This window comes from Hemicordylus capensis, chromosome 3 (genome assembly GCF_027244095.1).
Source record: "Hemicordylus capensis ecotype Gifberg chromosome 3, rHemCap1.1.pri, whole genome shotgun sequence".
NCBI lineage: Eukaryota > Metazoa > Chordata > Lepidosauria > Squamata > Cordylidae > Hemicordylus > Hemicordylus capensis.
The window spans coordinates 132,565,804-132,592,907 of NC_069659.1; the positions used below are offsets into that span (position 1 = coordinate 132,565,804).

The 27,104-nt window shown below is 43.5% G+C and overlaps 1 protein-coding gene across 2 annotated transcripts in view; it reads left to right on the forward strand.

The window, feature by feature from the left end:
* EIF5B (eukaryotic translation initiation factor 5B) overlaps nt 1-27,104 on the forward strand; it is a 78,450-nt gene that overhangs the window by 42,156 nt on the left and 9,190 nt on the right. Inside the window, exons 13-22 of one of the 2 annotated variants that reach the window (XM_053306214.1) lie at nt 330-397; nt 663-804; nt 2,501-2,632; nt 11,915-12,097; nt 12,194-12,355; nt 12,747-12,878; nt 13,923-14,054; nt 14,167-14,243; nt 14,360-14,524; nt 23,005-23,143. In XM_053306214.1, coding sequence (XP_053162189.1) covers nt 330-397; nt 663-804; nt 2,501-2,632; nt 11,915-12,097; nt 12,194-12,355; nt 12,747-12,878; nt 13,923-14,054; nt 14,167-14,243; nt 14,360-14,524; nt 23,005-23,143 — 1,332 coding nt within the window. The remainder of the gene's footprint in view (nt 1-329; nt 398-662; nt 805-2,500; nt 2,633-11,914; nt 12,098-12,193; nt 12,356-12,746; nt 12,879-13,922; nt 14,055-14,166; nt 14,244-14,359; nt 14,525-23,004; nt 23,144-27,104) is intronic. The other variant, XM_053306215.1, reaches the window with a different exon arrangement.

Genomic DNA, 27,104 nt, shown 5'->3' on the forward strand with positions numbered 1-27,104 from the left:
ATGATCATCTGCTCTGCTTTGAACCTCTGGGCAAATGGTATGAGGCCTAACCCTCCTGTGAAATTTCTGTTAGTGCAGCTAACTGCACGAGTAGTTGTTAACTTGTGGTTTGGAAGAAGGTTTGCATCGAGTTACTGAAAGTAGAGTGGTGCACGTTTTCTTGCATGTGCCTTGGTCACTTGCTTTGTCTTGAAATGATGCTGTATTAAAAGTGAAAAGGAGCAAAGTTCAAAGTTTTGAATACATGGTTACGGCTGAGGATGTACATTCTTGACAAAAGTTTTGTTTAAGCTTCAAGGCTTTAAATATCTAATATTTAACAATGTTAGTTTGACAGAGAGACTGTCAAGATTCCAGGAATGTTGATTATTGATACTCCAGGACACGAGTCTTTCAGGTAGGTTTATACTATTAAGTCTTGAAATCTCATTTTGTATCACATAATGGTTAAAAAAAAATAATTCTATAGAAGTAGAAATTATTACCAGAGTATGCTGTTTGTCTTAGATTTTTGTTTAATAGACTCACCATGCATGCTAGCCTTTCTGTGTGATAGAATTTGCGTTAGAAAGGTTGCCTACCCTTGGAAAACCTTTGATCTTATTTCCCACTTTCTCTTCCCTTTATGCATATAAAGTGTAACCATTTTTCCAATGTTGCAGCAATCTTCGGAATCGAGGAAGTTCTCTTTGTGACATTGCAATTCTTGTAGTTGATATTATGCATGGTTTGGAGCCACAGACAATTGAATCCATAAACCTGCTGAAATCTAAAAAATGTCCTTTTATAGTTGCACTCAACAAGGTGAGATTATCTTATTCACTTTGCCGAGTGTGTGTGTGTATATGTGAAATTAAAAATATTTGCATATAATAAAATAGTTAGATTTCTTTCTACTATGTGACTCATATTCATTACCATAGATCCTCTTTTTTTAAATGTATAAATTTTAGAAGTATAGAGAGAAAAAGGTACACTGGAAATACCTTAGCAAGAGTGTTTCGGCTCCCATATTTGTGTGCATTTGGATGTCATGAGTATACACCTTCCAGATCATTCTACAGAGCAATTCCTTGATCTTAGTTTGCTTTACAGAATCAAGACTATTCTGTAAAGCAAATTGAGAACGAGTTCTTTAGAAAGAAAAGAGCTTTTTACCCTCACTTCATTCCTCTTGTGGATCTCGAAGATTCATATGACCATGTAATATTTCTTCTGCATTTTGGATCTTCATGGTGCAGCCTGTCCCCTTATTGTGTTTTACTTTACCTCGTTAAGCTATACATTCACAGTTTCACCGATGGTGTATACAGACCTTTTGGGTAAATGGGAGGGTTAATTGTGCAAGGTAGCCTTGTTTGGGGCTACTGCAATGAATTCAGATAATTAAGTTCTTTCAAATACAGTTAAGAATCAGAATGGAATTATATTATTGTAGTTATTATCTCTTGTTTTCACAGTCAGACAGGTGAGTTGTTGTTGTTGTTGTTATTATTATTGTTATTATTAATTCGATTTCTATATCGCCCTTCCAAAAATGGCTCAGGGCAGTTTACACAGAGAAATAATAAATAAATAAGATGAATTAGGAAACTTACTCTCTAAATTGTGTGAGACCATTTTCATAAACTGTTCTGTTCCCTGCAAGGCAATATGTTACCAAATCTAATTCTGATGTAAGTATATTTTGCACATGGAAGCTAAATATTGCTCATTACTCAAAGGAGTAGTTGAGTGTGAAAGAACTCTTTTTTGCAATGATATATTTCCAGCCTGTCCCCTTAGAACAGTTTCAGTGGTTCTAGAAGAGCCAGTAGCTGCATGCATATATGCATGAGTGATTAGTGCAAAGCTTTGAGGTAACTAATCTGCAGAAAAATGTCGGATACAAGTCTTGTTCCTTGACAGTGTAGATAAGAACTTCTTAGGAAAGATGACTCTCTCCCTTCAAATCTTGCAACTGGGATGTATAAGCATTTTATTTATTTATTTATTTAACACACTTCTGTACCGTCCAAAACTCACGTCTCTGGACGGTAGTTAAATAAATGACATAGTACAAGTTAAAACATTACAACAATTTAAAATTTTAAAATAACACTTTAAAATGATTTTGAAATGTATTGCCCCGACCATAATTATTTCTGGACAAGAGCGCTTTAGTTAGAACACTCATCTTGAATGGCATTTCTGTTAATTTCAGTGGAAAGAGCCGACACATACTGGCATTCCTTTGGAATGATCAGCTCCCTTCATTGAAAGGAAATGAATTGAAAAGGTCTGCACATGGACAAGATTTCTGTGTGTATTTATGTGCAGATGGTTCTCTGGACTGAGATGACTACAGATATTAACAAGCATGCTAAATACTGTGTGCTGCTTAAATTACTGGTTCATACCTTACAATTGTTGTTGATTACTTTGCTCTAGCCAAATAATGCCATATTAAATAGTAGGGATGTTTCTCTCCCCCACCCCCACCCCATTCTGCTTTTTCAAGATTGATAGGTTATATGACTGGAAAAAGAGTCCAGATACAGATGTAGCTGCCACTTTGAAGAAGCAGAAAAAAAACACCAGGGATGAATTTGAGGAGCGTGCAAAAGCTACCATTGTGGAGTTTGCACAGCAGGTCAGTTAAATTACTAACTTTGACTCATTAATACCTGCTAAATACTAGCTTTTGCCACACTTGCTCAGCTATGTCTGTATCTATGCTTTGAGTAGAGTTGGAGAATCGGCTCTGAAAATTAATCTTGTAAGTGGGCATAACAAGGGATCACAATCTGGAAACAATCAAATGTCAAGAGTACCCAAGAGGAGCAACAGACTAGGAGATGAGGCTTTTGAAATAAATTTGTTTATACGACAGAAGCATAATGCAAACAGAAGTATCTGGCAACCTGGTAGTGCAAGGAATACAAACAGTTCCCTGATACTAAAAGGGAGGGGAAGTGAAGGAATGATGGTTGTCCTATTTGGGTACAAAAGGGGATGGGGAAAGCATGTGGGAGAGAAAGATAATGTTAAAACCTGGATTGTGATCTAGGTATAGGTTCTGCATCTGTGCAGGACCTTGCGGGTGAAATGCTATAGCTCCTCGTGGCAACCACATTCTGCATCATTCATTTGGTGCATCCAATATATAAGGAGACTTGGGCACCATTTTGCCAGCTCCTTTCTGACTGCTTAAGTGTGAAGACCTCATTGTTTTGACTGCTCCTCAGTTTGGACTTGATTCCCTTGGGGGGGGGGAGTTTTTGTATTTTTTTAAAAATAGAAAGTGTGTTATTGTATTTTTCTGGTTTTGACTTGGAATGTTTTCATTATTTAATTGTTAATGAAATGAAAGACTTTCAGACGGTGTGCAGATTGTGGTGGGAAGTTGTCCTCGAGCGACCACCACGATTCCTGCTTAATTTGGGCGAGAAGCACAGGACCTTGACTTGTAAAACATGTTTGTCATTTTCACACCAGACTAGAAAAAATTGGATATTTAGATTGACCGCAGTGCTGTATGATGAGGCATTACGGTCACTGACACCTTGACTGGGTTTGACCTTCAAGGTTGACATCGACACCGACGGCTGCAGTGGATGTGCAGTCTAAACCTTCAGTGTCCACTACCCCATTGGCTAAATACGTGGCTTTTAAACAGCCTTTGTCTCAAAGGAATTCGTCTTCTCCACATTGTCATAAACACAAAAAGAGAAAACAGTCCTATTCAGTTGAGGAGTCTTTGGCTCCAGTTTCAAAGAAACTTAAAGACCAAGACTCGAGTTCCAAGCTGAGTACTGACCAGACACTATCACCTTTGGGACTCCAGCGAGAGAAGCTGCGAATAGACGCTCACCAGATCATTGCACAACATAGACAACTTCTTTGACGTGCATTCCCACTTTTGATGCTGACACCAATGCCTGCGCCTTTCCCAGTGCCAACTTCAGCTACAGAGTTGATGCCCAACATCCATCTCACCTGCTCTGTCTCCGATTCAGTCACCCTTGACATCGAAGCCAGTAACGGCTCAACATCGTGACTCTACATCTCAATTGAATACACTGGTGCTGTCGACGTTGGAGCAAGTTGACACACAACGCTAAGAGCCAACTCTACCATTGCCTGTTTTTTATATCGAAGATAATATCCAGGGTCTAGAAGGTAGTCTGGATCCTTCCACAGCCCTAGCATCTTTCTGGACTCCGAGAGCACCCCTTCAGCTTCAACACTTAAAGGCTTCTTATCACGATGAAGTTCCAGATGTTGAGGAGGTGCCAGTTAGTGTCCCTAAGACATAGTCCATATCACCTGTGCGTACAACTATGACAGTCACTCAGTCTCTTCCACCCACCAGCTAGCTTCTCATTGACAGCCTCACATTTGTTGGCAGCTTTTACCTAGCATTAGTCAGTGGCATTCTTGTGGTTTTGCGCACTGAAGACTTGGGGTCTTCAGAGAGAGTGCTTGGGCATGTCATTGCCAGGGCTACCCTACGACTACCAAGAGTTCTATCTCTGGAAGTCGCAACAAGCTAGGCCACTGCTAGCCCCATCTTCGACACACTTCTCATTTCCATCCACTATAACTCATCCAGTTAGCTATCCTACTTTATATCTTATTTTAGCCACTTCACTTTATACATATTTTATATATTTTATGTTTTATCCTTTTAAACAAAGATGTTTACTATTATGACTACAATCAGTGTTTTTACAGTTTTGCCTTTGGTCTTGTATCTATTTTAAGGGGTAATAGTTTTATAGTATTCTTCACAATTTTAGAGTAATTCTAAAGCAATATGATTTTACCATTTTATAATTTTATAATGATTCATGCCTTATTGTTCTGTCTTATGCTGGTCTTGAACAGTAATAGATGATCTATTTATTAATTTAAAATATTTCTCTACCGCCCAAAACTTGCGTCTCTGGGTGGTTTACAATTAAAATCATTTGAAAGATTAAAAACATTTAAAACTCAGTATTAAAATTATTTAAAACTATAAATCTAATTAAAGGCCTGGGTGAATAAATGTGTCTTCAGTGCCTTTTTAAAAGTTGCCAGAGATAGGGAGGGTTTCATTTCAACAGGGAACGCATTCCAAAGTCCAGGAGCTGAAATGGAGAAGGCTCGTTCCTGAGTAGCTACCAGATGAGTTGGCAGCAGCCGCAGGCGAACCTCTCTAGATCATTTTAGCAGGTGGTGGGGCTCCTGGTGAAGAAGATGTTCTCTTAAATTCCCAGGGCCTAAGCTGTTTAGGGCTTTATAGGTAATGACCAGCACCTTGTATTTTGCCCAGAAACGTATTGGCAGCTAGTGCAATTCCTTCAACACAGGAGTAATATGGTCTCTCCTAGATAACCCAGAGACTAACCTGGCTGATGCGTTCTGAACCAACTGCAGTTTCCGGACTATGTATAAAGGCAGCCCCACATAGAGTGCATTGCAGTAATCCAGCCTAGAGGTTACCAGCAGATGTACCACTGTTTTGACATCATTCATCTCAAGAAACGGACACAGCTGGTGTATCAGCCAAAGCTGATAAAAAGCACCTCTGGCCACTGTCTCAACCTGGGATACCAGGGAGAGATTTGGATCCAGAAGCACCCCCAGACTGTGTACCTGTTCGGATCCAGAAGCACTCCCAGACTGCATACCTGTTCCTTCCTAGGGAGCGTGACCCCGTCCAGAACTGGCAGATCAAAATCGTCTGCTGAGTTCCGACCTTGCACAATATGTACCTCTGTCTTATCTGGTTTCAATCTCAGTTTGTTATCCCTCATCCAGTCCATTACTGCCTCCAGGGAGGCATTTAGGGAGGTTATGCCTTCTCCTGATGATGTTGACATGGAGAAATAGATTTGGGTGTCAGCAGCATATTGATAACATCCCACACCAGATCTCCTGATGATCTCTCCCAGTGATTTCATGTAGGAGTTAAACATAGGAGACAGTATGGAACCCTGAGGGTCACCATATGATCGTCTATCTCCAGAGGAATTTTTATAAAGCACTTAACTATGGTGAAGTCTATAGTCATTACACGGCAGCAGTTAAACAGTGCTAAGCTTCTAATGGAAATGGAGTCCAGAACCATGACCACTGCAATATCCATCCGCAGACATGCCTGGCTCCATTCTTCAAGCTTGCAATTGGACATGAAGGAGAAAATAGGAAAGTTTACTATTCAGTGGGAAAGGCCTCTTCAGTGATGAAACTGACAACATGATGGAAAAACGGAAAATAAATCAAAATTTACAATGAAATAACTCACAACCTTTTCATTGTTGAAATACTCCACATCCAAGTACAAATCCTATGAGAAGCAATGTTCTTCATACAAACAATGGGAAGACACAGATTTCCATAAACCCTACCAGCATTTCCAGAAATGCAGCTATGGTCACAACAGCAAGAATAACCAAGGCTTGCGTAACAAACAGCCTGAGGCATCAAAGTAGCATCTTTGATTATTCGACCAGTCCACTTCTGAACCAACATCCTTCTGCCAGTTCCATCTCAATGGCACCAATGATACCATCTTCAATTGCTAGAGCCATTAAACTGGCAAGTCATGCACAAGCATGGTACCACATAACATCAGACTGTTGGGTTCTCCAGATTTTTTCTGTGGGTTTTGCAATAGAGTTCAAGATTCTGCCCATTTTCATGGGTGTCAAATACACTTATGCAGCACCCTCATTGATGGAAAAGGTGAAGGATTTACTGGAGAAAGGAGCAATTACTCCTGTGCGTCGTCGGGGCAGCTCCCCCCCCCACGTTACTTTCAGATCCCCAAGCAGGGAGGTGGCATTCATCCCATCATGGACTTGCGGCAACTTAACCAATATGTCTCTGTGAAAAAGTTCCATATGATAACCTTGCAAGACATAGTTCTATCTCTATTCCAAAAACAGTGGCTTGCAGCGTTGGATCTCAAGGATGCTTACTTTCACATAGGCATCTGAGAAGATCATTGAAAGTATCTGAAGTTTACTGTGGGCAACACTGTGTACCAGTACAAAGTGTTGCCATTCGGGTTATTGACAGTGCTGAGAGTCTTCACAAAATGCATGAGCATCATAGCACATGTGCGAACACAGGGGATTGCAGTCTTTCCATACCTAGACAATTGGCTCCTGGCAGCTTAAGAGGCAGATGTTGCGTTCTCAAAATCCTATGTTCTAAATCTCCAACACGAACTGGTGATTTTACTCAGTTGGAAGAAATCTCTTCTGGAACTGGTACAGACCTCAAATTACACTGGGGCAGTATTGAACACAGAAACAAAAAGAGCATACTTACATCTAGAACGTTTCCACCTTATAAAAGAGTTGGTCCAACGTTCCAAGTTCATCCAGTTCAAAGAGCATGCCACATTCAATGGCTTTCAGGCTTCATGACTTCCTGCAATGCAACTGCATGTTTATGCTTGACTAAAATGTGCAAATTAAAACTGTTTCCTGTCAGTCTTCCATCTGAACGTGGACAGTCAGGCCATTAACCTCAACATCCCTACTCTGGTACTAAACTTTCTAGACTAGTGGGCAAAACCTGCCAATCTTCAAGAGGGAGTCCCATTTCAGACTCCAGTCCCATTGATCTGGGTCACCACAGATGCTTCTCTGACTGGATGGGGAGGTCATTGTGGGAAACGTCAAGTACAGGGACTGTGGTCTTGCCTTCTAAGATTCCTGCATATCAACTTGTTAGAGCTTCTGTTCCTGGCACTGAGAGCATTTCTACCTCTCCTTCAGGGCCATGTAGTCTAGCTACAGTTAGACAATACAACAGCCATCACTTACATAAACAGGCAAGGGGGAACTGTGTCCAGGTCTCTGTTTGTCCTCCGCCTGCAACTTTGGCATTGGTGTATTCACAACCAGATTCACCCAGTGGCTATACACACAAAGGGCACAGACAATGTACTTGCAGATGATCTAAGCAGATCTTTCATTACATCAGCAATGACATGAGTAGGAAATCAACCTGAAATACATGAATCAAATGCCTGGTCCACTCCTACAATTTTGTTGCCTCTCAGAATGCAAAATGGAAGAATTTCTGCACCAGAGCAGGTCATGATCCAGAATCATTGAGAGATGCATTCCAGTTGGACTGGAACTCTGGCCTTCTATATATGTCCACCCCTCAATCTATAATAGGACGTGTGGTAGCGAAGTTACTTGTCAGTCAAGTGTCTTGCATCTTGATAATCCCATGGTGGCCTCTCCAGTCTTGGTTTCAGTTACTATTCAGACAGTCAAACCACAGGCACTGGAGACTTCCCCAGCACCCAGATCTTCTGAAATACAGAAGTATTTCACCCAGATCTCAGTACACTGAGACTCGCACCTTGGCGAATAGGCTTTTGGATGACATCTTACTAAATAAGCGGAAGCCAGCCACAAGACTAAACTACTCCATGCAAATGGAAATGTTTTTAGTGCATACACAAAGTTGGCTGGATTTAAGGCTGAACAGGCCTCCATCAGAGACGTTCTCCCTGAAATCTGAGGGTTTGGCAAATGTGTCCATCAAGGCACATATGGCAGCGATATCAGCCGTGTATCCAGGATGGGATGGTAGATCAGTGTTTTCACACCCTGATAGTAAGGGGTTCCTCAAGGGCTTGACCAATTTATACCCACCTGTTAGAACCTCTAGCTCAGTGGAGCTTATCCTTGGTCCTATTCTCTCTAACAGGAGCCTATGGCTACAGCCTTATTTAAATTAGCTACTCTTAAAACTCTATTCCTTAGCCATCACCACAGCCCTCCGGGTGAGTGAACTGACAGCTTTATGTGTAGATGTGCCATTTACCAGGTTGTACCCTCACGAAGTACTAATGTGCATGGACCATACATTCCTACCGAAAATTGTATCAGACTTTCATTTAAACCAAGACATTGTACTTCCAACTTTCTTCAGAGATCCAACCACTCCTCTGGAGGGATCAATGCATGCATAGGTCGCTGCTATATTATAAGCCATACTAAGTCTTTCTGTTTGACTAAGCGGCTATTCATCTCCCATAAGGGGAAATCTATGACCATGCCTCTCGCATTGGATAGCAGAACTGTTCCTAATGAGTTATAGACAGCAGAAAGTGGAGCCTCCAGAAACAATCAGGGCACACTCTACTTGTGCCTATGCTGCATCTGCAGCTCATTTAACTGGTATTAAATTTCATGATATCTGCAAAGCAGCAATTTGGTCATCGGAGATGCCTTTTATTAAGCACTATGCCATTGATCTTCACTCTGCAGCGGAGGCAAGCTTTGGGAGGAGCATGTTGAAAAGGGTGTTACTACTGCACCCTCCACTTAGGAGAGCTAGCTAAACACCCATACTTAGGGATGGCCAGTGGATCACAATCAAGGTAAACAGGTTGCTTACCTGTAACTAATGCTCTGAAAGTGATACATTGACATCCATAAAACCCTCCCATTTCTCCTGCTGCAGTAGTTCAAAGGTATATGTATATGAATAGTTTAAAAAATGACAACAAAATATACTCACAAGAGATGCTGTGGATGATCATCTGCTTCAGTGGTTGCTTGGGAACTGACAAAATGGTGGCCAAGGCTCCTTGTATATTGGATGCGCCGAGCACGTGAGGCAGAATGTAGGCGCCATGAGGAGCTATAGCATTCTACCCGTGAGGCCCTGTGCAGGTGCAGAACCCTTGCTTATGGGTGTCAATGAATCACTCCCAGATCAGTTACAGGTAAGCAACCTGTTTTTACCTTTCCTTAGTTTGCTAACTCATGTGTCATTCCAAGGAGTAGCTCCCACCCATGGAAAGTGGGGGACGCTGGGGTTCCTTGTTAGGTTCTGCCTAATGAGAACAGGCAGTGGAATGCAGGCTCAGCACCCAAGACTGTGACTTTGTGTGGATCTACAGGAAGCAAGGGAAGCACTGAAGTTCTCACAGTCAAGCACAAGGGTTAGCTTGTGGCAAGCCCATTTTGAGAAGGGATTGGTGTCAGACTTGTCTCTGGGGATATGCTCAGGAATCTCTCTTTTCTGCTTAAGTGATCTGAAGACTCTCAGGCAGTCAAATCACAAGAAGAATCTTGTGTAAAACCCAACAGAGAGAATGAGAGGAGAGCTGGTCTTGTGGTAGTGAGCATGAATTGTCCCCTTTGCTAAGCAGGTTCTGCTCTGGTTTGCATTTGAATGGGAGACTACATGTGTGAGCACTGTAAGATACTTCCCTTAGGGAAGAGCTGCTCTGGGAAGAGCACCTGCATACTTGCATGCAGAAGGTTCCAGGTTCCCTCCCTGGCATCTACAAGATAGGGCTGAGACTCCTACCTGCAACCTTGGAGAAGCCATTGCCAGTCTGTGTAGACAATACTGAGCTAGATGGACCAATGGCCTGACTCAGTATAAGGCAGTTTCCTGTGTTCCTAGAATATACCACAGTCGATTTGTCGAGAGCAACTAAGCACTACAGCAGCTTTCCCACATTAAAGTAAAGTGTGCTGTCAAGTCGATTTTGATTCTTGGCGTCTACAGAGCCCTGTGGCTGTCTTTGGTAGAATACAGGAGGGATTTACCATTGCCTCCTCCCGCGCAATATGAGAAGATGCCTTTTATCATCTTCCTGTATCGCTGCTACCTGATATAGAACCCTTCTGCTTGTTAGTCAAGCATTAGTTGTACTTAAAACTAGTATAGTCAGCCTAGCAAGTCTGGATCCCCAATCCATTGTTCTGATTTGGTGGTTGGTAGCCCAGTGATTTCAGTTCAGAAGAAAAAGGAACTGAATGCAAATGCAGGTGTTCCCCTAGGTCAGGGTTGGCAACCTTTCAGAAGCAGTGTACCAAGTCTTCAGGAGAGGCTCAAGAAGGGTTGCCACTTGCAGTGGTTGGTGGCCCTGCCATGGTGCTGCCCATCCCCCCCATCACTGGCTAGTCTCTGGACTCGCCACCAGGCTGAAAGCCCCGTGTTGATTTCCACCTTTGTTCTTCCTGGCAGCATTCAGCGCTGTTCTCCAGCCACCATTAAGCTGCTCTGTGTTTCTACCCTTCAGCAAACATTTGTGCTTTGTTTCCTACATTTTTGGAGCAGACAGAGCACAGAAGTAAGTTGCCGGAGAGAGAGTGCAATTAAGACTGACTGCTACTATGTGCTGCTTGCCTTTGCCTGGCATATGCTTGCTTTCCTGTCAGTCATCCAGGATTGGCAGAGGCCTCTCTGGCTGTGCTGGCAGGCTCTCTCCAGCACATATGTTTTTCAGAGCCAGCCAGCCAGCCAGCTGGTACAGCTAGAGACACCTTTGCTACCGTTTCTGAATGTCTGCTGCCTGCTACAGCAAGGTGCAACACGCCAGCCAGAGGCAGGCCTCGGGCATTATAGTGGTCAGTCTTTCTAGCAGTGTCAATGCCTCTCAGAATCATTTCACATATTGTTTTTGGTACCCATGCCATAACTCCTAGTCTAGATGAATCCTCTGGAGCAGTGACTTGGAAACTTGCACTACCAAATCCCTGTAGCGCCAGCAGGCCTCTTATCTCAATCTTCTTTCTGCGAACAGAGTGATCACACACTGTTGAGGGAGACAGTGCTTTCTATACTAGGCTTTGCCTACTTTCAATGTATCCCTCCCACCCCAGAAGTGGAAAAACTCATGTTCAGGTGACGGGGTTTGAATGGGAAAGTGAGGTGGCACCATGCAAGAATTTTGGGAGGGAAGCCAGGCACTTTATATATGGATGGTGACTAACCCGTGATTATACAAATAGGCTTCTTAATATAATGTGGCCTACCTTCTGAAATTTGAGACTAAAATACAAGATTTTTAATTAAGTGATATATTTGAATATTGAGTAATTTAGGTGCGTGTGCAGTTTTTCTACCCTTTTTGGGGGGGCCATTTTTGGTAACACTTTATTTGCAATTTTAGGGCCTGAATGCTGCCTTGTATTATGAGAATAAGGATCCCCGCACATTTGTTTCTTTGGTACCTACCTCTGCACACACTGGAGATGGCATGGGAAGTCTAATAGCTCTTCTTGTTGAGTTAACACAAACCATGTTAAACAAGAGACTGGCACACTGTGAAGAGCTAAGAGCTCAAGTTATGGAGGTAATTAGAAGTATGTGTCTATCATGTCTTTTGTACTCTCTTTGGCTAGCACGCTGGATGGAGATGAAGCATTATGGTTTATCTTCTGCTTTTTAGGTCAAAGCGCTCCCTGGTATGGGTACTACTATAGATGTTATTCTAATTAATGGACGCTTGAGAGAAGGAGATACCATTATTGTCCCTGGAGTTGAAGGTCCTATAGTAACACAGATAAGAGGTCTTCTGCTACCTCCTCCCATGAAAGAACTACGAGTGAAGGTAAAAACATGGTGTGGTTCATGTTCATTAGATCCCACAGTGGGAGTCTGCTTGAACCTCTTAATCTTCATTGTCCGAGTCAGAAATGGAACCATTTGGAGAAGAGGTGGCTGACTAAATAGCTATTGCTACTGCTAAGACTTGTGTCCACTTCAGACACTGTATTTTTAGTCTTGTATGACATGGCTTGTAAAGATAACTTGCAAAGGATTCCTGCCTGCAACTGGTAGGATAAAACAGGAAAGACTGATGACATCTCAAAAATAACTGTAATCTTTAATCTTTTAAATGTAATCTTCTGTCTCATCAATATACTGCCCTATATAAAATCTCAGGGTGGATTACAATTTTCCCTCCTCAGAACCAATTTCCCCTCCTCTTCCCTCCTTAGAACCAGTATGAAAAACATAAAGAAGTTGTTGCTGCCCAAGGAGTAAAGATCCTTGGAAAGGACTTGGAGAAAACATTGGCTGGTTTACCCTTGCTTGTAGCCTACAAAGATGATGAAATTCCAGTTCTTAAGGTAAAGCATATATGAACTCCATCAGAATGGCAATAGAATTGCAGCAGCCAGAAAATCCCAATGTGAATGATGCCACTGTGGTGAATTGGAAAAAATCAGTTATGAGTTGTTTGCTGGAATTTCAGCAGTGGAATACATTTTTCCAAGAGAAATACTTGGCATTCATTTAATCTTGTAGAACCCCCTGATCTCCTTTGTCAGAATATACATTATTTCTTGATTGAACATTTAGTTTTTTACTTCAAATAGTTTAAAAAACAAAATAAACAAATAGTTCTTAGTTGGAAGATGCCTGCGTCTTCCTTATATGAATAGTGACTATTCTAAAATAACTCCCATATTGGTTTTTTAGTGATGGGTTGTAGTTTGTCTCCACAGTGCTTTGTAAAAAGTGTCCCTTGTTACCATGGTGATGAGTGCTAGAGGTTGCTTTTCAAAATATGTGCCATAATATCTAGCTTCAGCCTGGAGTGTCTCTGCTTAGTCTGATTCATTGTAAAATTAAACTCGGATGAGTTTCTTTTCATGGAGAAGGTGGCAATAAACAGATCAAGATATTTTTGTGCACAATGTATTTTTAAAAAATTCTCTGTTTTCAGAGGCTGTAGAATTATAGTTTTTATGGTGAAAATGAAATAAGCTACCTGAATTTACGTACATTGCTTGGGAGTTCCTCAGTTGGACAGCGTGCTTCTTGTTGGCAGTAAAGTGGCTGCTACAAGGGTGGAAGAGCTTTGACTCGTGGTGCTTTTTGTCTAAAGCCTTTTCCAGCGAATGGGGTGGGGTTAGCCGGACTGTTGCTGTGGTCTTTCTTGATACTGCCACAGATATCAAACATCCTTCATGGCTTGAACTTCCAGTGGTGTGAGCCACAGATATGGAATCTAGTGTTCTCTAAGATTCCGCTGACTATAAGTGCTGGATGTAGTGTCCCATTGTGCTACTGGAGGCATTGAAATTCCACTGTTGATGTCCAGAGGAATTCTGAAACTTGGCAGACTAAGAAATGAGGCATCTATAAAATACACTCTTTTGTATTAAAAGGATGAATTAATACATGAATTGAAGCAAACACTGAATGCCATAAAGTTAGAAGAAAAAGGTGTTTATGTCCAGGCATCTACTCTGGGTTCTTTGGAGGCATTACTTGAATTTCTGAAAACATCAGAAGTACCAGTAAGTACCAGATTTTCAACTTTGCTTTCATAAATAGCTGTACCAGATTATAATTTTCTGTAGCTGCAAATGAGTTTTGTCATAGGCTGTTTTCCTCCTTCTCTTCTGACAGTACGCTGGAATTAATATAGGCCCTGTCCATAAAAAAGATGTTATGAAGGCATCAGTTATGTTGGAGCATGATCCTCAGTGAGTGCCTTTTTATAATTATGCTACTGTTACTGTTTTGTACCATAAAATGTGTGCATTTTTCCATGGTTCTCCTATATCACAGTTGCACTTCATAGCCTTTTAAAATTTTCTAGGTATGCTGTAATTCTGGCATTTGATGTGCGAGTTGAACGAGAAGCCCAGGAAATGGCTGACAGTTTAGGAGTTAGAGTCTTTAGTGCAGAAATTATCTATCACTTATTTGATGCCTTCACAAAATACAGGCAAGACTACAAAAAGCAGAAGCAGGAAGAATTCAAGTAAGTAGCATTCTCATATGATTACTTCCAATTGAGTTTAATTTCTGTTCTGTTAATCTCTTCATGTGAATCATGAAGAGAGTTTGCATGCAAAAGTGTGAGGAATTTAAAAATCCCATTTCAAGACTACCTTAAAAAAAAAAAAAGCCCATGTATGGACCAGGATCCAGAGTGTCACTAGGGGAGCTTCTGCACACCTGCTGGTGCTTCTAGGGCTCAAGGTCTTTGTACAACAACACTGCCCAAAAAACGACTTCTGAAAATCAGGGGACTCTCTGCAGCAATTTGACACACTGCAAGGAGCTGCAGCTGGAAGTGAACATCAGGGAAGCCCTGGCATTCATGTAAGTATCTGGGTGCACACACGAAGTGCTTTAGATGCCTGCCATAGCTGTCCAGTGTTAGAACTATTTCTGTTTAATAATTCTTAACCAATGACCTTGCCAGTGGTTTAAAAGGTTTTTAAATACACATCTGTTGTAGATATAATCCAACGTGTGTTAGAATGGATCCTCTATGGGCTTAGAAGAAAAGCTTACTGAGTACTAACAGTGGCAAGTAATTTGCTTGGTAAATGGCTGTGTCTTTGCCAAGAATATACAGATCCTTTGAGATCCATAAGAATGGGCTCTGCGCTGTGCCGAGACCACATGGTAGCCATGCCATAGCTTGTCGAGGCGTCCAGGCCCTGCCCCCATGCGTGCAGTGTGCTTTTTAAGGGCAGCTGGACATTGCGTTCTTCAGTTCTTTTCCAACTGCCTCAGTGTTTGGACCTCGGTCTGCCGTTCGTTGTCGGAAAGTTCCTTGTGAGTTCAATCTGTAAGACAAAATTGCTGTATTATTAATTTGGACAAAATTGCTGTATTATTATTTTGAATTTTTCGGATTTGACCTGGACTGGCTGACGTGCTTTGATTGTGTGTGACCTGGACTGGCCAACAGATTTTGATTGGTATTGTTTTGAACTGGCTGTGGTGAAAGTTTTGGCTTTAGACCCCCGGAACGGAATCTGATATTCTATCGTGAAATGGTGGAAGAGAAAAAGGCTTTTAAGAGGTGTGAGGGCTGCAACACCAAACTCCCCTCAAAAGACTTGCACAATCTTTGTCTGATGTGCTTGGGAGAAGAACATAACGTGGCGGTGTGCAAGATTTGCCTCTGCTTTTCCAAACAGACCCATAAAAATCGGGCTCTGCAGCTGCGTGCCATGATTTATGATGAGGTGCTGAGCTCCTTGAGACCGGGTACACCTTGGAAAACACCGCCAAAATCCGCCTTGACAACGCCCTCGAGGCCGTCATCTTTAGCGCATTTGGCGTTGATGGGGCTCCTTACACTGGCTCCAAAGAAGTCTTTGATGTTGTGTCCGACACCGGGCCATCGAAACCCCTCGACTTCGACATTAGCGCCTGGTCATCATAAATCGTCGACACCAGGTCACAAGAAGTCTTCGGCATCAACATTGACACCTTCAGCCCATCGTAAGTCATACATGTCGACACCAAAGCATAAGCCTTTGACATCAACATAGGCATCGACGTCTTCGAGATCTTCTACAGATTCTTCGTGAGCTCACCGTGCCCACAGTTCGACTCGATACCGAGCACTCTGAGACCTCCGAGGTGCATTGACCTCGACTGTTTGGAATCACCGCCTGAGAAGTGCCAGCATTTTATAGACTTAAGTGGGGAGCAAGTCTATAAGTCTGGGAAGGTCCTCCCCAGCGGACCTTCAACAGCCGCCTCCTCCTGCTGTCCTGCAGATGCAGTTTCAACCACTGCTCATTGTAGTCTGCACGATGTCGATGTTGATGCCTCATAATCAAGGTCAGCCATTAACCACGGGTTCGTTTGCATCCAGGGTGCGCTTCATGTCACCTGTGCCGACCCCGCTCTCTTCGTCAGCTCCCTTGACACTGGCACCACAGGCTCCCTCAACATAGACATTACATACACCAATAGTGTCAATGTCGAAGCAAGTAACACCGAGCCTCCAAGCTTTCTTAGTGGACTTTGAGGCCGACGGTGATGACGATCCATCTGGTGCAGTGGCTGCTGATCTGGACCTGTCTACGACGCATACCATTTTGTCGATCTTGGACTCGTCTTCGAGTACACTTTCAAGTTCAGTCTTTAAAGGTTTTCTGTCCTCCGATACTGAGATTCCTGCGACTCTACCTACACAGCCGCCCTCTTTGTCGGCGGAACATCTTCGGGCACCTCTGCTGTGGCATACCTGTGGCTTCACACGTTCCCTCTTTGGCAACAGACCTGGCCGAGATGTTGGGGCCACCTCACCTGGTGCACCCTACGATTTTTCAGAGCAGACGCAAGCCTGGAAGCCTTACGTCCCTTGGATGACTTGCTCCTCATTGGCATCACAAATGGATCCTCTGCGTACATCATAGCGGTCCATACATACCTTGGCCTCGTCTACCCGAACCGTTGTCACTCAGACTGCACTGGTGCCTTCGATGCAGCTGTTGTCGACAGAAATTCAGACGGTTTTGCAGACTTTGCCTGCCTCCTCAGCCTCGGAGTACTATGGCTCTGTGGAATTCGAATCCAATCCTGAGGAAGAAGAGACCATGGTATAGCCTCATACAGATGCAGCCCTTACTACTTATGTGTCACCAAATGAGGAACTGAAGTCCTATCACAAGCATGTCCATGCAGTAGCAGAGGCGCTAGCTCTGGATTTGCACTCTGAGTTAAATCATCGATGACCTGGTGTATAATTTTATGATCAAGACTCAGAGCACTGCTCCGGGGGCATTGCTTATGCTCCCGGTCATCACCAGAGCTGCAAAATGCATGTGGGAGGTTCTTTACACCTCGACCCTCACCTCTAAGTGCCTAGAGAGTTTATACAGGGTCCAGGAGAAGGACAACACCTATCTGTTAAAACACCCAGCGCCGAACTCTTTCGTGATAGACTGTGCTTGCCTCCTCTAAGTCCGGTAAACAGCATGTAGTCCCACCAGAGAGGGAAGGAAGGAAATTGAATTTGCTGGGATGCAAAATCTATTCTACTTCTTGCCTATCAAAGTAGTGAACTACGCTGCTTGAACTGCTAAGTATACTCACAGCGTATGGGAGACCTTGCAGGCAGACTTGAATTCCATGACACCAGAGGAGTTCAAGAAGAAATTCCAGCAGACCTTAGATCTCTCTACAGAACTAACTAGACAACAGCAAAGCATAGCCAAGTATTTAGCTGAGTCAGAGTTGAGATCTCTGACAGCAGCAATTACTCTCTGAAGGCATGCGTGGCTTAGATCTACTCCCCTTCAAGCGCACATGAAAGATAAGATTGAGGGACTCCCATTTGATGGTTCCGGTGTTTTCAGTGAGTCCACTGATAGTACGATGGAACAAATGAAGAAGTCTAAATTTATGGCTAAGACTTTCATTGATCAGCCTTCCACATAGTCCTTCCCGCAGAGGTACTGTCCTTCATATGCAAGACAATGGCCTAATTATCACAAACAAGATCGCTGGGAATATAGAAGACACTACAACCCATACCAAAAGCGCAATTGGTCCAGCAAGACTAAGCCTGCGCAGCCAAGCTGTCAGATGCCCAAAATCGTCTTTGAGAATTCTGCCCGTCCACCGGCACCACTGCTCTCCCCATCCCCACCTGTGGGGGCACTAACAGACAACAACATCACTCCGTGTCTGCCATCTCCTCCCATCAGATTGGCAAGCCATGCTCCCACATGACACTGCATAACATCAGACCGCTGAACAAAAAATTTCGTTATGGTTACCTTTGATTGAAGCTTTATTGCGTAAAGAATCAAATATGTATAGTAGATGTGTTGAGGTATTTACAGAGATTCGTAGTATTTTAATGGGAAGGATTGTAAGTTAAAAAGCTTAATTGAAATATAAAATTTGGTTAAAGACTGGTTTTAGTATAGATGTTGGACATAATTACAGAAAGGGCAGCCTGGGGAAAATTATGGAAGAGTCATTTAAAACTTATTGTTCGCTATGCTTTGAAGGAGAATTATTATAAAATGATTTATATGGTATCTGACATTAAAAAACTGGCATTAATGTATAAAAATGTTTTAAACAAAGTGTGGGCATACGGAAGGTATTTGGACCTGTGGGAAGGCTAAGGCCTATTGGGACATGATATATAATTAATTAAAGAAAGTGATTTTTTCCAGGAAGCCAGAATCCTTCCTGCTGGGAATAACACAAGGAGTAATTTTTACAAATGGTTTGACTTTCTTCATGTATGCATCGACGGTGGGCAGAATGATACAAAGGTGAAACTCGGAAAATTAGAATATCGTGCAAAAGTCCATTAATTTCAGTAATGCAAATTAAAAGGTGAAACTGATATATGAGACTGACGCATTACATGCAAAGCGAGATAAGTCAAGCCTTAATTTGTTATAATTCTGATGATCATGGCGTACAGCTCATGAAAACCCCAAATCCACAATCCCAGAAAATTAGAATATTACATGGAACCAATAAGACAAGGATTAAAGAATAGAACAATATCGGACCTCTGAAAAGTATACAGTGTACTGTGCTTGATTGGCCAGCAAACTCGCCTGACCTGACCCCATAGAGAATCTATGGGGCATTGCCAAGAGAAGGATGAGAGACATGAGACCAAACAATGCAGAATTGCTGAAGGCCGCTAATGAAGCATCCTGGTCTTCCATAATACCTCATCAGTGCCACAGGCTGATAGCATCCATGCCACGCCGCATTGAGGCAGTAATTGCTGCAAAAGGGGCCCAAACCAAGTACTGAATACATATGCATGCTTACACTTTTCAGAGGTCCGATATTGTTCTGTTCTTTAATCCTTGTCTTCTTGGTTCCAAGTAATATTCTAATTTTCTGGGATTGTGGATTTGGGGTTTTCATGAGCTGTACGCCATGATCATCACAATTACAACAAATTAAGGCTTGACTTATCTCGCTTTGCATGTAATGCGTCTGTCTCATATATCAGTTTCACCTTTTAATTTGCATTACTGAAATTAATGGACTTTTGCACAATATTCTAATTTTCCGAGTTTCACCTGTATGCATAGAAATGGAAGAGTGTTGTAGTTAAAGAATTATTTTCCGATTATTGATCTTACAGCAGGATTTGTTTTGAAACGCAGGTTGGGTAGAATAACGATTTTTTTTTCCTTTTAACTTTAAAGGTTTAAATTTATGTTTTTTATTACTATTATAATAAGGGTAAATTTTATAGTTGTAATTTCACGAAGAGAGGTGAGCAGGAAGTCCATTTTTGTTTATTATGATGGTTATTATTGTTGAAAATTAATAAAAATTGAATTTGAAAAAAAACCAAAAACATCAGACCGCTGGGTCTTGAAGATAATTTCTTCCAGATACGCCATAGAGTTTCAGGAGACACCACAGTTCACAGGAAAGACTCACCTCTCCGTCGGACACATTGCAGGTGGAGGTGAGGGAACTGTTGGAGAAGATTACTCTTGTGCCGTGGGCGGCCAGGCGGGAGGGGTTCTACTCCCGCTACTTTCAGATACCGAAGCGGACCATTATGCGCCCCATAATGGACCTGTGTCACCTAAACAAGTTCATACGAGTCAGGAAATTTCAAATGATGGCATTACAGCAAATATTGCTGCTTCTCCATGGGGAGAGGTGGCTTGCAATGCTGAATCTGAAAGATGCCTATTTCCATGTCAGCATCCGGCCAAGTCACAAAGTACCTACATTTTACCATAGGCCACCAAGTGTACCACTATAATGTCTTGCCCTTTGGCCTGTCCACTGCCCTGAGGGTTTTCACAAAGTGTATGGCAGTGGTGATCGCCCATCTGCAGACACAAGGCGTCTCGATTTATCTACATCTCGACGATTGGCTCCTGACATCCAAACACAAAAACGATTTACTTTTGTAGATCCAGTATGTGTTGGCCCTGCTTCGGGACTTGGGCGTACAAGTCAACTGGAAAAAGTCCCATTTGGATTCAGTTCCAGTCATCACCTATATCGGGGCCGTGTTGGACATGACAAGCCAAAGGGCATTCTTGCCAGAGGACCGTTACCTCTGCATTCAAACCCTCGTTCATTACTTTCAGAAACAACCTCTTCAGCCTGTGCAGTCCATCCAGCGACTTCTAGGGCTGATGGCGTCATGCAGTATGGTCATCCGACATGCTTGTCTGAAGATGCGGAAACTCCAGCTGTGGTTAATTTCGCTGTTCAGCCCAGCCAGGGACAGCCAGTGGAAGCAACTGCTTCTCCTACCCCAAATCCTGAGGTCACTGACGTGGTGGTCAGACCGGAGGAATCTGCTAGAGGGAGCTCCTTTCCAGAATCCATTACCATCTATCTGGGTCACAACCGATGCCTCCCTTCTGGGCTGGGGAGCTCATTGCGAAGGTCTCTGAATACAAGGGAAGTGGTCACAGTGGCAGAGCAATCTACATATCAACTTTCTAGAGCTACTTGCTCTTTTCCATGCTCTTCGCTCGTTTCTACCACTTGTTCAAGACAGAACTGTCCAGATGCACCTTGACAATACCACCACCCAGCCTTACATCAACCGCCAGGGTGGAACAGTATCTCTCATGTTATGCGCCCTCAGTGTTCAGCTGTGGCATTGGTACATACGGCACTGAGTCTCTCCAGTGGCAGTACACATCAAAGGCCTGGAGAATGTCCTAGCGGATGACCTGAGTCATGTTTTTCTTCAAGAGCGTCAACACGAATGGGAGCTCAACTCTGTGTACATAACTCCCCTGTTCTGCCACTGGATGCAGCCGACAATAGACCTGTTCGTGATCTCCGTAAAAGTGAAGTGTGTCCGCTTCTGCTCCAGAGCATGACACGATCATTGGTCCTTCGGAGATGCTTTTTAGTTGGACTGGTCCTTACATGTTCCCTCCTCAACCATTGATCGCCAGAGTGGTGGCACTTCTCCTGTCCGAACTGACCTCCTGCATCCTGGTGACATTGTGGTGGCCAAGACAACCTTGGTTTCTACAGGTAAGGAACCAGTACCATATGCTACCTTGGGTACCCGACCTTCTCTCCAGGAAGGTGGTCTTGTTCTCCACCCAGACGTTGACACCCTTCGTCTGATCTCCTGGGGAACAAACTCCTAGACAATATTTTGTTGAATCAATGGAAACCCTCTATAGACGGAATTACCTGAAGAAGTGGCTCAGATTGAACCAAGCCATTGTCCTCCCAACCTTTTTCAGGGGACCTTCGTCAGCCTTGGAACATGCAGTGCACTCTCTAGATGTATGTCAGTCACTCCTATTTTACCTAGACCACACTAAAGACTTTAGATCAACCTCTTCTATTTGTTGCCTCCAAGGGTGCCTCCAAGGGCTCGTGTATATCCAGATGTCGCCTGTCAAGGTGGTTAGTTTTTATTCTTATTTATTTTATTTATTTACATTTTATATCCCGCTCTTCCTCCAAGGAGCCCAGAGTGGTGTACTACATACTTAGGTTTCTCCTCACAACAACCCTGTGAAGTAGGTTAGGCTGAGAGAGAAGTGACTGGCCCAGAGTCACCCAGCTAGTTTCATGGCTGAATGTGGATTTGAACTCGTGTCTCCCCGGTCCTAGTCCAGCACTCTAACCACTACACCACGCTCTCTTATACTTACATACCAGCTCCAGAAGAAATCTCCATCAAAAGCCATCAAGGCCCACTCCACTTGGGCTTACGCTTCCTCGGCAGCACACCTCTCAGGGATCAGCTTCCTGGACATCTGTAAAGCAGCGACATGGTCCTCTGAGATACCCTTCATTAAGCACTATGCCATAGATGTGCATTCTGCTGCAAAGGCAAGCTTCGGGAGACGTGTACATAAAAGAGTGTTGCAATAGCACTTCTTCACCCTCCTCCTCTGGGAACTTCATCTAATCGCCCATTCTTATGGATCTCGACAGATCTCGATCCAGATAAACAGGTTGCTCACCTGTAACTGATGATCTGGTAGAGATCCGTCAACATCCATAAGACCCTCCCAGTCCACCCCTCTGCAGTAGTGCTCTACTATGTGCATACTTGTGAGCTTGCTGTTGCCTTTGATAAACTCACCTGTTAGACTGGATGGTCATGCACTTCAGCGGTCGTCCAAGAACTGAGGAACACGACGTCCAGCTGCCCTTAAAGAGCACGCTTCACGCTTGGGGGGGTGGGGCTTGGATGCCTCAACAAGCTACAGCATGGCTACCACGTGGTCTCCGTGCAGGCTCAGAGCCCATTCTTATGGATGTCAACGGATCTCTACCAGATCATCAGTTACAGGTGAGCAACCTATTTTTCTAGGGATTTTCTGCATTGGGAACTGTTTGAGACAACGTTCTGGGAAGTAGTTCTAGTTCTATAGATGACTCAAGGTTGGATAAATCTAGCATAATGCAGGCATTTGAACATGTATCTGATTTTACAAGTGATTTTCTGATCATATGTTGAGCAATTTCTCTCTTTTTCTCCCTTAGGCATATAGCAGTATTCCCTTGCAAGATGAAAATACTTCCTCAGTTCATTTTTAATTCTCGAGATCCCATAGTAATGGGAGTCGTTGTGGAAGCAGGTCAAGTAAAACAAGGAACTCCCATGTGTGTACCTAGTAAAAATGTGAGTCTGTGTTTTCTTAAAGGGTGTGTTAATGGGGATTTATGTAGCAAAGATGTTAAGGCCATGTCGTGTACCAGCCACAACCAGCATTTTTGCTTTCTTCACACTGCCTCCATCGTAATGGTACGGTAGTTTGTGGTGGGGTGGGGACCAAGAGAGGTACTGTTCTGCATAGTAACCTCTGGTGTTGTAGTAGAAAAAACAAATAGCAATTTGTTCAGTGAAGCAGGACTGGTTTGAGGGGAGGGTTATGTAGTCAATCTTTAACCCCTGCCCTTACTGATCTTTAATCTTTCCTTCAGCATGATTCTTGTGGTGTGTTGGCAGAATACTGGGCTTGTTCCTGAATGATCCATGTTCCCTCACAACCTGGGTTCTGCGCTGTAATCCTTGCAGAAAATTCCAGGCTCCTAGAGGCATGCATGGTGCAACTGTTATTTTCGGTGGGAGAGTGCCATTCTCCTCAGTTTCTTCTCAGCTGCCACACTACTCGCATAAGGAAGGATTTGCTCCGCTCCTTGTTCCTCAGTTTCCCTCAAATTGTTTATTCAGCTTGACTCGGACTGCCTTTTGGATTTTTCTTTAGCTTACTCCTCTAGCTTGTCTTTCCCTGTGATTTTGGCTTTGACCGCAGTCTTTTTTCCAGCTTTCTCTTGCCCTTGTTGTTCTAATGGACATTAGAAAAACTTTCAAAAAGTGTACCTCCTGCAGGTGTACTTTACCCTTGTTGCACAAACGAGTGTTTAAATTTGTTTGGGTCAAGGGCAAAAGGTAAAGGCCTGTAAAATCTGCCTGACCTTTTCTCGCCAAACTAAGAACTTCATTTGTGAGTGGCCCTTTATGAGACTGCATTCTGGCTGCTGAGTCATATGCCAAATTACCCGAGACTGTCAACATTGACAGTGTTGATGCCGGCTGACATCTGCTCTTTGGGACCGAGAGTGGCTCTTGATATGCCTGTACATTGTCCTTCGGGATCAATCTGCTTCGGCTTCCACATTTTCCTCTCAAGCTCCTTCTCATAGGGACCATGGGGATTCTATCCTCAAGAAGCCAATGGCGTTCGATGTTGACACCCAACCTTGCTGCCACAAGAAGCATAAACATGAGTGTTCTGGGTCTCTGAGATTGTCAAGCCCCAAGCTCTGCAAGACAATTTCAGCTTCCTCGACAATGGAGAAACCAAAGCCTTCTACACTGTCAACATCGAGTGTGTCACCTCATACCCCTTTGTCATCCACTGCACAGGGATCTTTCAAGGCTTCTCTACCTCCTGCATTGGCTTCATCGATATCAAAATGCTGACTTTGCTTCTGTGCCCGACATCGTCTTTGATGTTAACTTCTACCCTGACAACCTCCTCCAAGATTACTTTTGTCACGAGCACTGTGCCGCTGTTGATTACGTCGTGGACTATCCCACCGACACCTGTCTAGGGTGCCTTCTTCTGTCATTATCGACTTCTTTTTGGCATATTCTCTTCATGACTCCCCTCACAAGGAACACCACTCTTCCAGGGAGGTTTGTCAGATGTTGAGAAACAAGTCTGCAACCCATAATTTGGAGTCTCGCCTGGGTTCTTCAACCAGTATCCCATCGGGCTCCACCTTTAAAGGTTTCCATCTTCATGGTCTGGATAGGGATGACTACTCTGAATATTTTCGGGTCCCCAAGATGCCTTCTGCTTCATCTGCCAAGGTGACTCCAAGTTGCTCTTCCACTCAACATTGGAGAGAGCGTTTTCATCATTCTGTATCTCACTATGCATCCATGTCTCACCCCATGGCTTATTGGAGTCCTCCTGGGGCTTTGGACCTGGATATATCCATGGACTTTGTAGATATTGAGGCCCATATTATGTGCCCTTGCCAGGTTTGCCTTATGACTTTCAAGAGTACAGACTTTGGAAGACTATGAAAAAAACAGGTTGCTTACCTGTAACAGATGATCCTTGAGTCCACTCCCGTTAAAGGTTAGGATCTTGTTTCTTCATCTGTTTGGGCGTCTTCTTTCAAGCACCCTAAGATACCTTCAGTGCCTGTAGGTGCCGGGAAGCTCGCTTCACCTGCCCCTACTCATGTGACAGATCCTGATGTAGAGGTCATTGATCCACCTGTGGCTCATGCAAAATCTCCAGAGCAGGATGATCTTTCTGAAGGGGAGTACACCTCCAGCCCGGCTAAACCCCTTGGACCCATACCCTGATGAATCTGTTGCCAATCTGCCTTCAAGTTCACCAGTGGAGGAAACACGCTCCTACTGTGTTCAAGTAACTGAAATGACGAAGGCTTTGGGCTTGGAACTAAAAACAGCAACACTGGAAGTTAAAGATCTAGTTTACAATTTCATGGCATCTACTTCAACTGCCCAGCTCGCCACCTTGCTCATGTAACAATCCTGTCTAACTCTGCAAAGGTCTGTTGAGATGCACCTGCTGCCTCTACTACCACCTCCAAAAGGCTTGAGACTGTATCGTATCCAGGAGGACTCTTGCCCTTTTCCCTTTTTAAACACCTGCTGCTTAACACTCTGGTGGTGGACTATGCTCTTAGAAGCAAGTCACGAAGAGCTCATTCTGCCCCAGTAGATAAAGATGGAATTTCTAGTTCTCCTCTTGCTTGGCCTTGAAAATCTCGAATTATGTGGTTTGTATGGCCAGGTTTCATTATACAGTTTGAGGCAATCTAAAACAGGACTTGAAGGATGTGCATTAGGACTTTAAGGATAAATTCCTATCTGCTCTGGCCAAGTCTGCAGACATCACAAGACAGCATCTCAGCACTGCCAAACATCTTGCTGAGACCAAAGCCAGGTCTTTGGCCAGTGCACTGTCCTTCCGTAGGCACACCTGGCTGTGGTCCACCTCCCTGCAAAGTTATTTATTTAGCATATTTTTATACCGCCCAAAATGCAAGTTCTCTGGGTGGTTTACAAAACAATAAAAAAGATTAACATATTTTAACAATTAAAAGTTTAAAAGTTTAAACTATTAAAACACAATTAAAACATATCTAATTAAAAGCTGGGTGAACAAATGTGTCTTGACTGCCCTTTTAAAAGTTGTAAGAGATGGGGAGGCTCTTATTTCAGCAGGAAGTGTGTTCCAAAGCCTCGGGGCAGCAATGGAGAAGGCCCATCCCCGAGTAGCCACCAGATGAGCCGGTGGCAACTGCAGACGAACCTCTCCCGATGATCTCAATAGGTGGTGCAGTTCATAGCAAAGAAGACGTTCTCTTAAATACCCAGGGCCCAAGCTGTTTAGGGCTTTACAGGGTACAACCAAAACCTTGTACTCTGCCCGGAAACGTATTGGCAGCCAGTGTAGATCTTTTAAGTTAGGAGTGATATGATCTCTCCAAGATGACCCAGAGACCAACCTGGCTACCGCATTCTGGACTAACTGAAGTTTCCGGACTACGTACAAAGGCAGCCCCACATAGAGCACATTGCAGTAATCAAGTCTGGAGGTGACCAGCAGATGTACTACTGTTTTGAAGTCATTTATCTCAAGAAACGGATGCAGCTGGCGTATCAAACAAAGCTGATGAAGGCACCTCTGGCCACTGCCTTAACCTGGGACTCGAGGGAGAGTTTTGTGTCCAGAAGCACCCCTAGACTGCGTACCTGTTTCTTCTGGGGAAGAGTGACTCCATCCAGAACAAGCAGATCAAGTTCATCTCCCGAGTTCTTACCCCGCATAATAAGTACCTCAGTCTTCTCTGGATTCAGTCTCAGTTTGTTACCTCACATCCAGCCCATCACTGCTTCCAGGCAGGCATTTAGGGAGGTTATGCCTTCTCCTGATGATGTTGACACAGAGAAATAGATTTGGGTGTCATCAGCATATTGATAGCACCCTGCACCAAATCTCCTGATGATCTCTCCCAGCCAGGGGCGTAACAAGGCTGGAGTGGGCCCAGAGACAAAATTTTAAAATGGGCCCCTCGCTGATACACACACT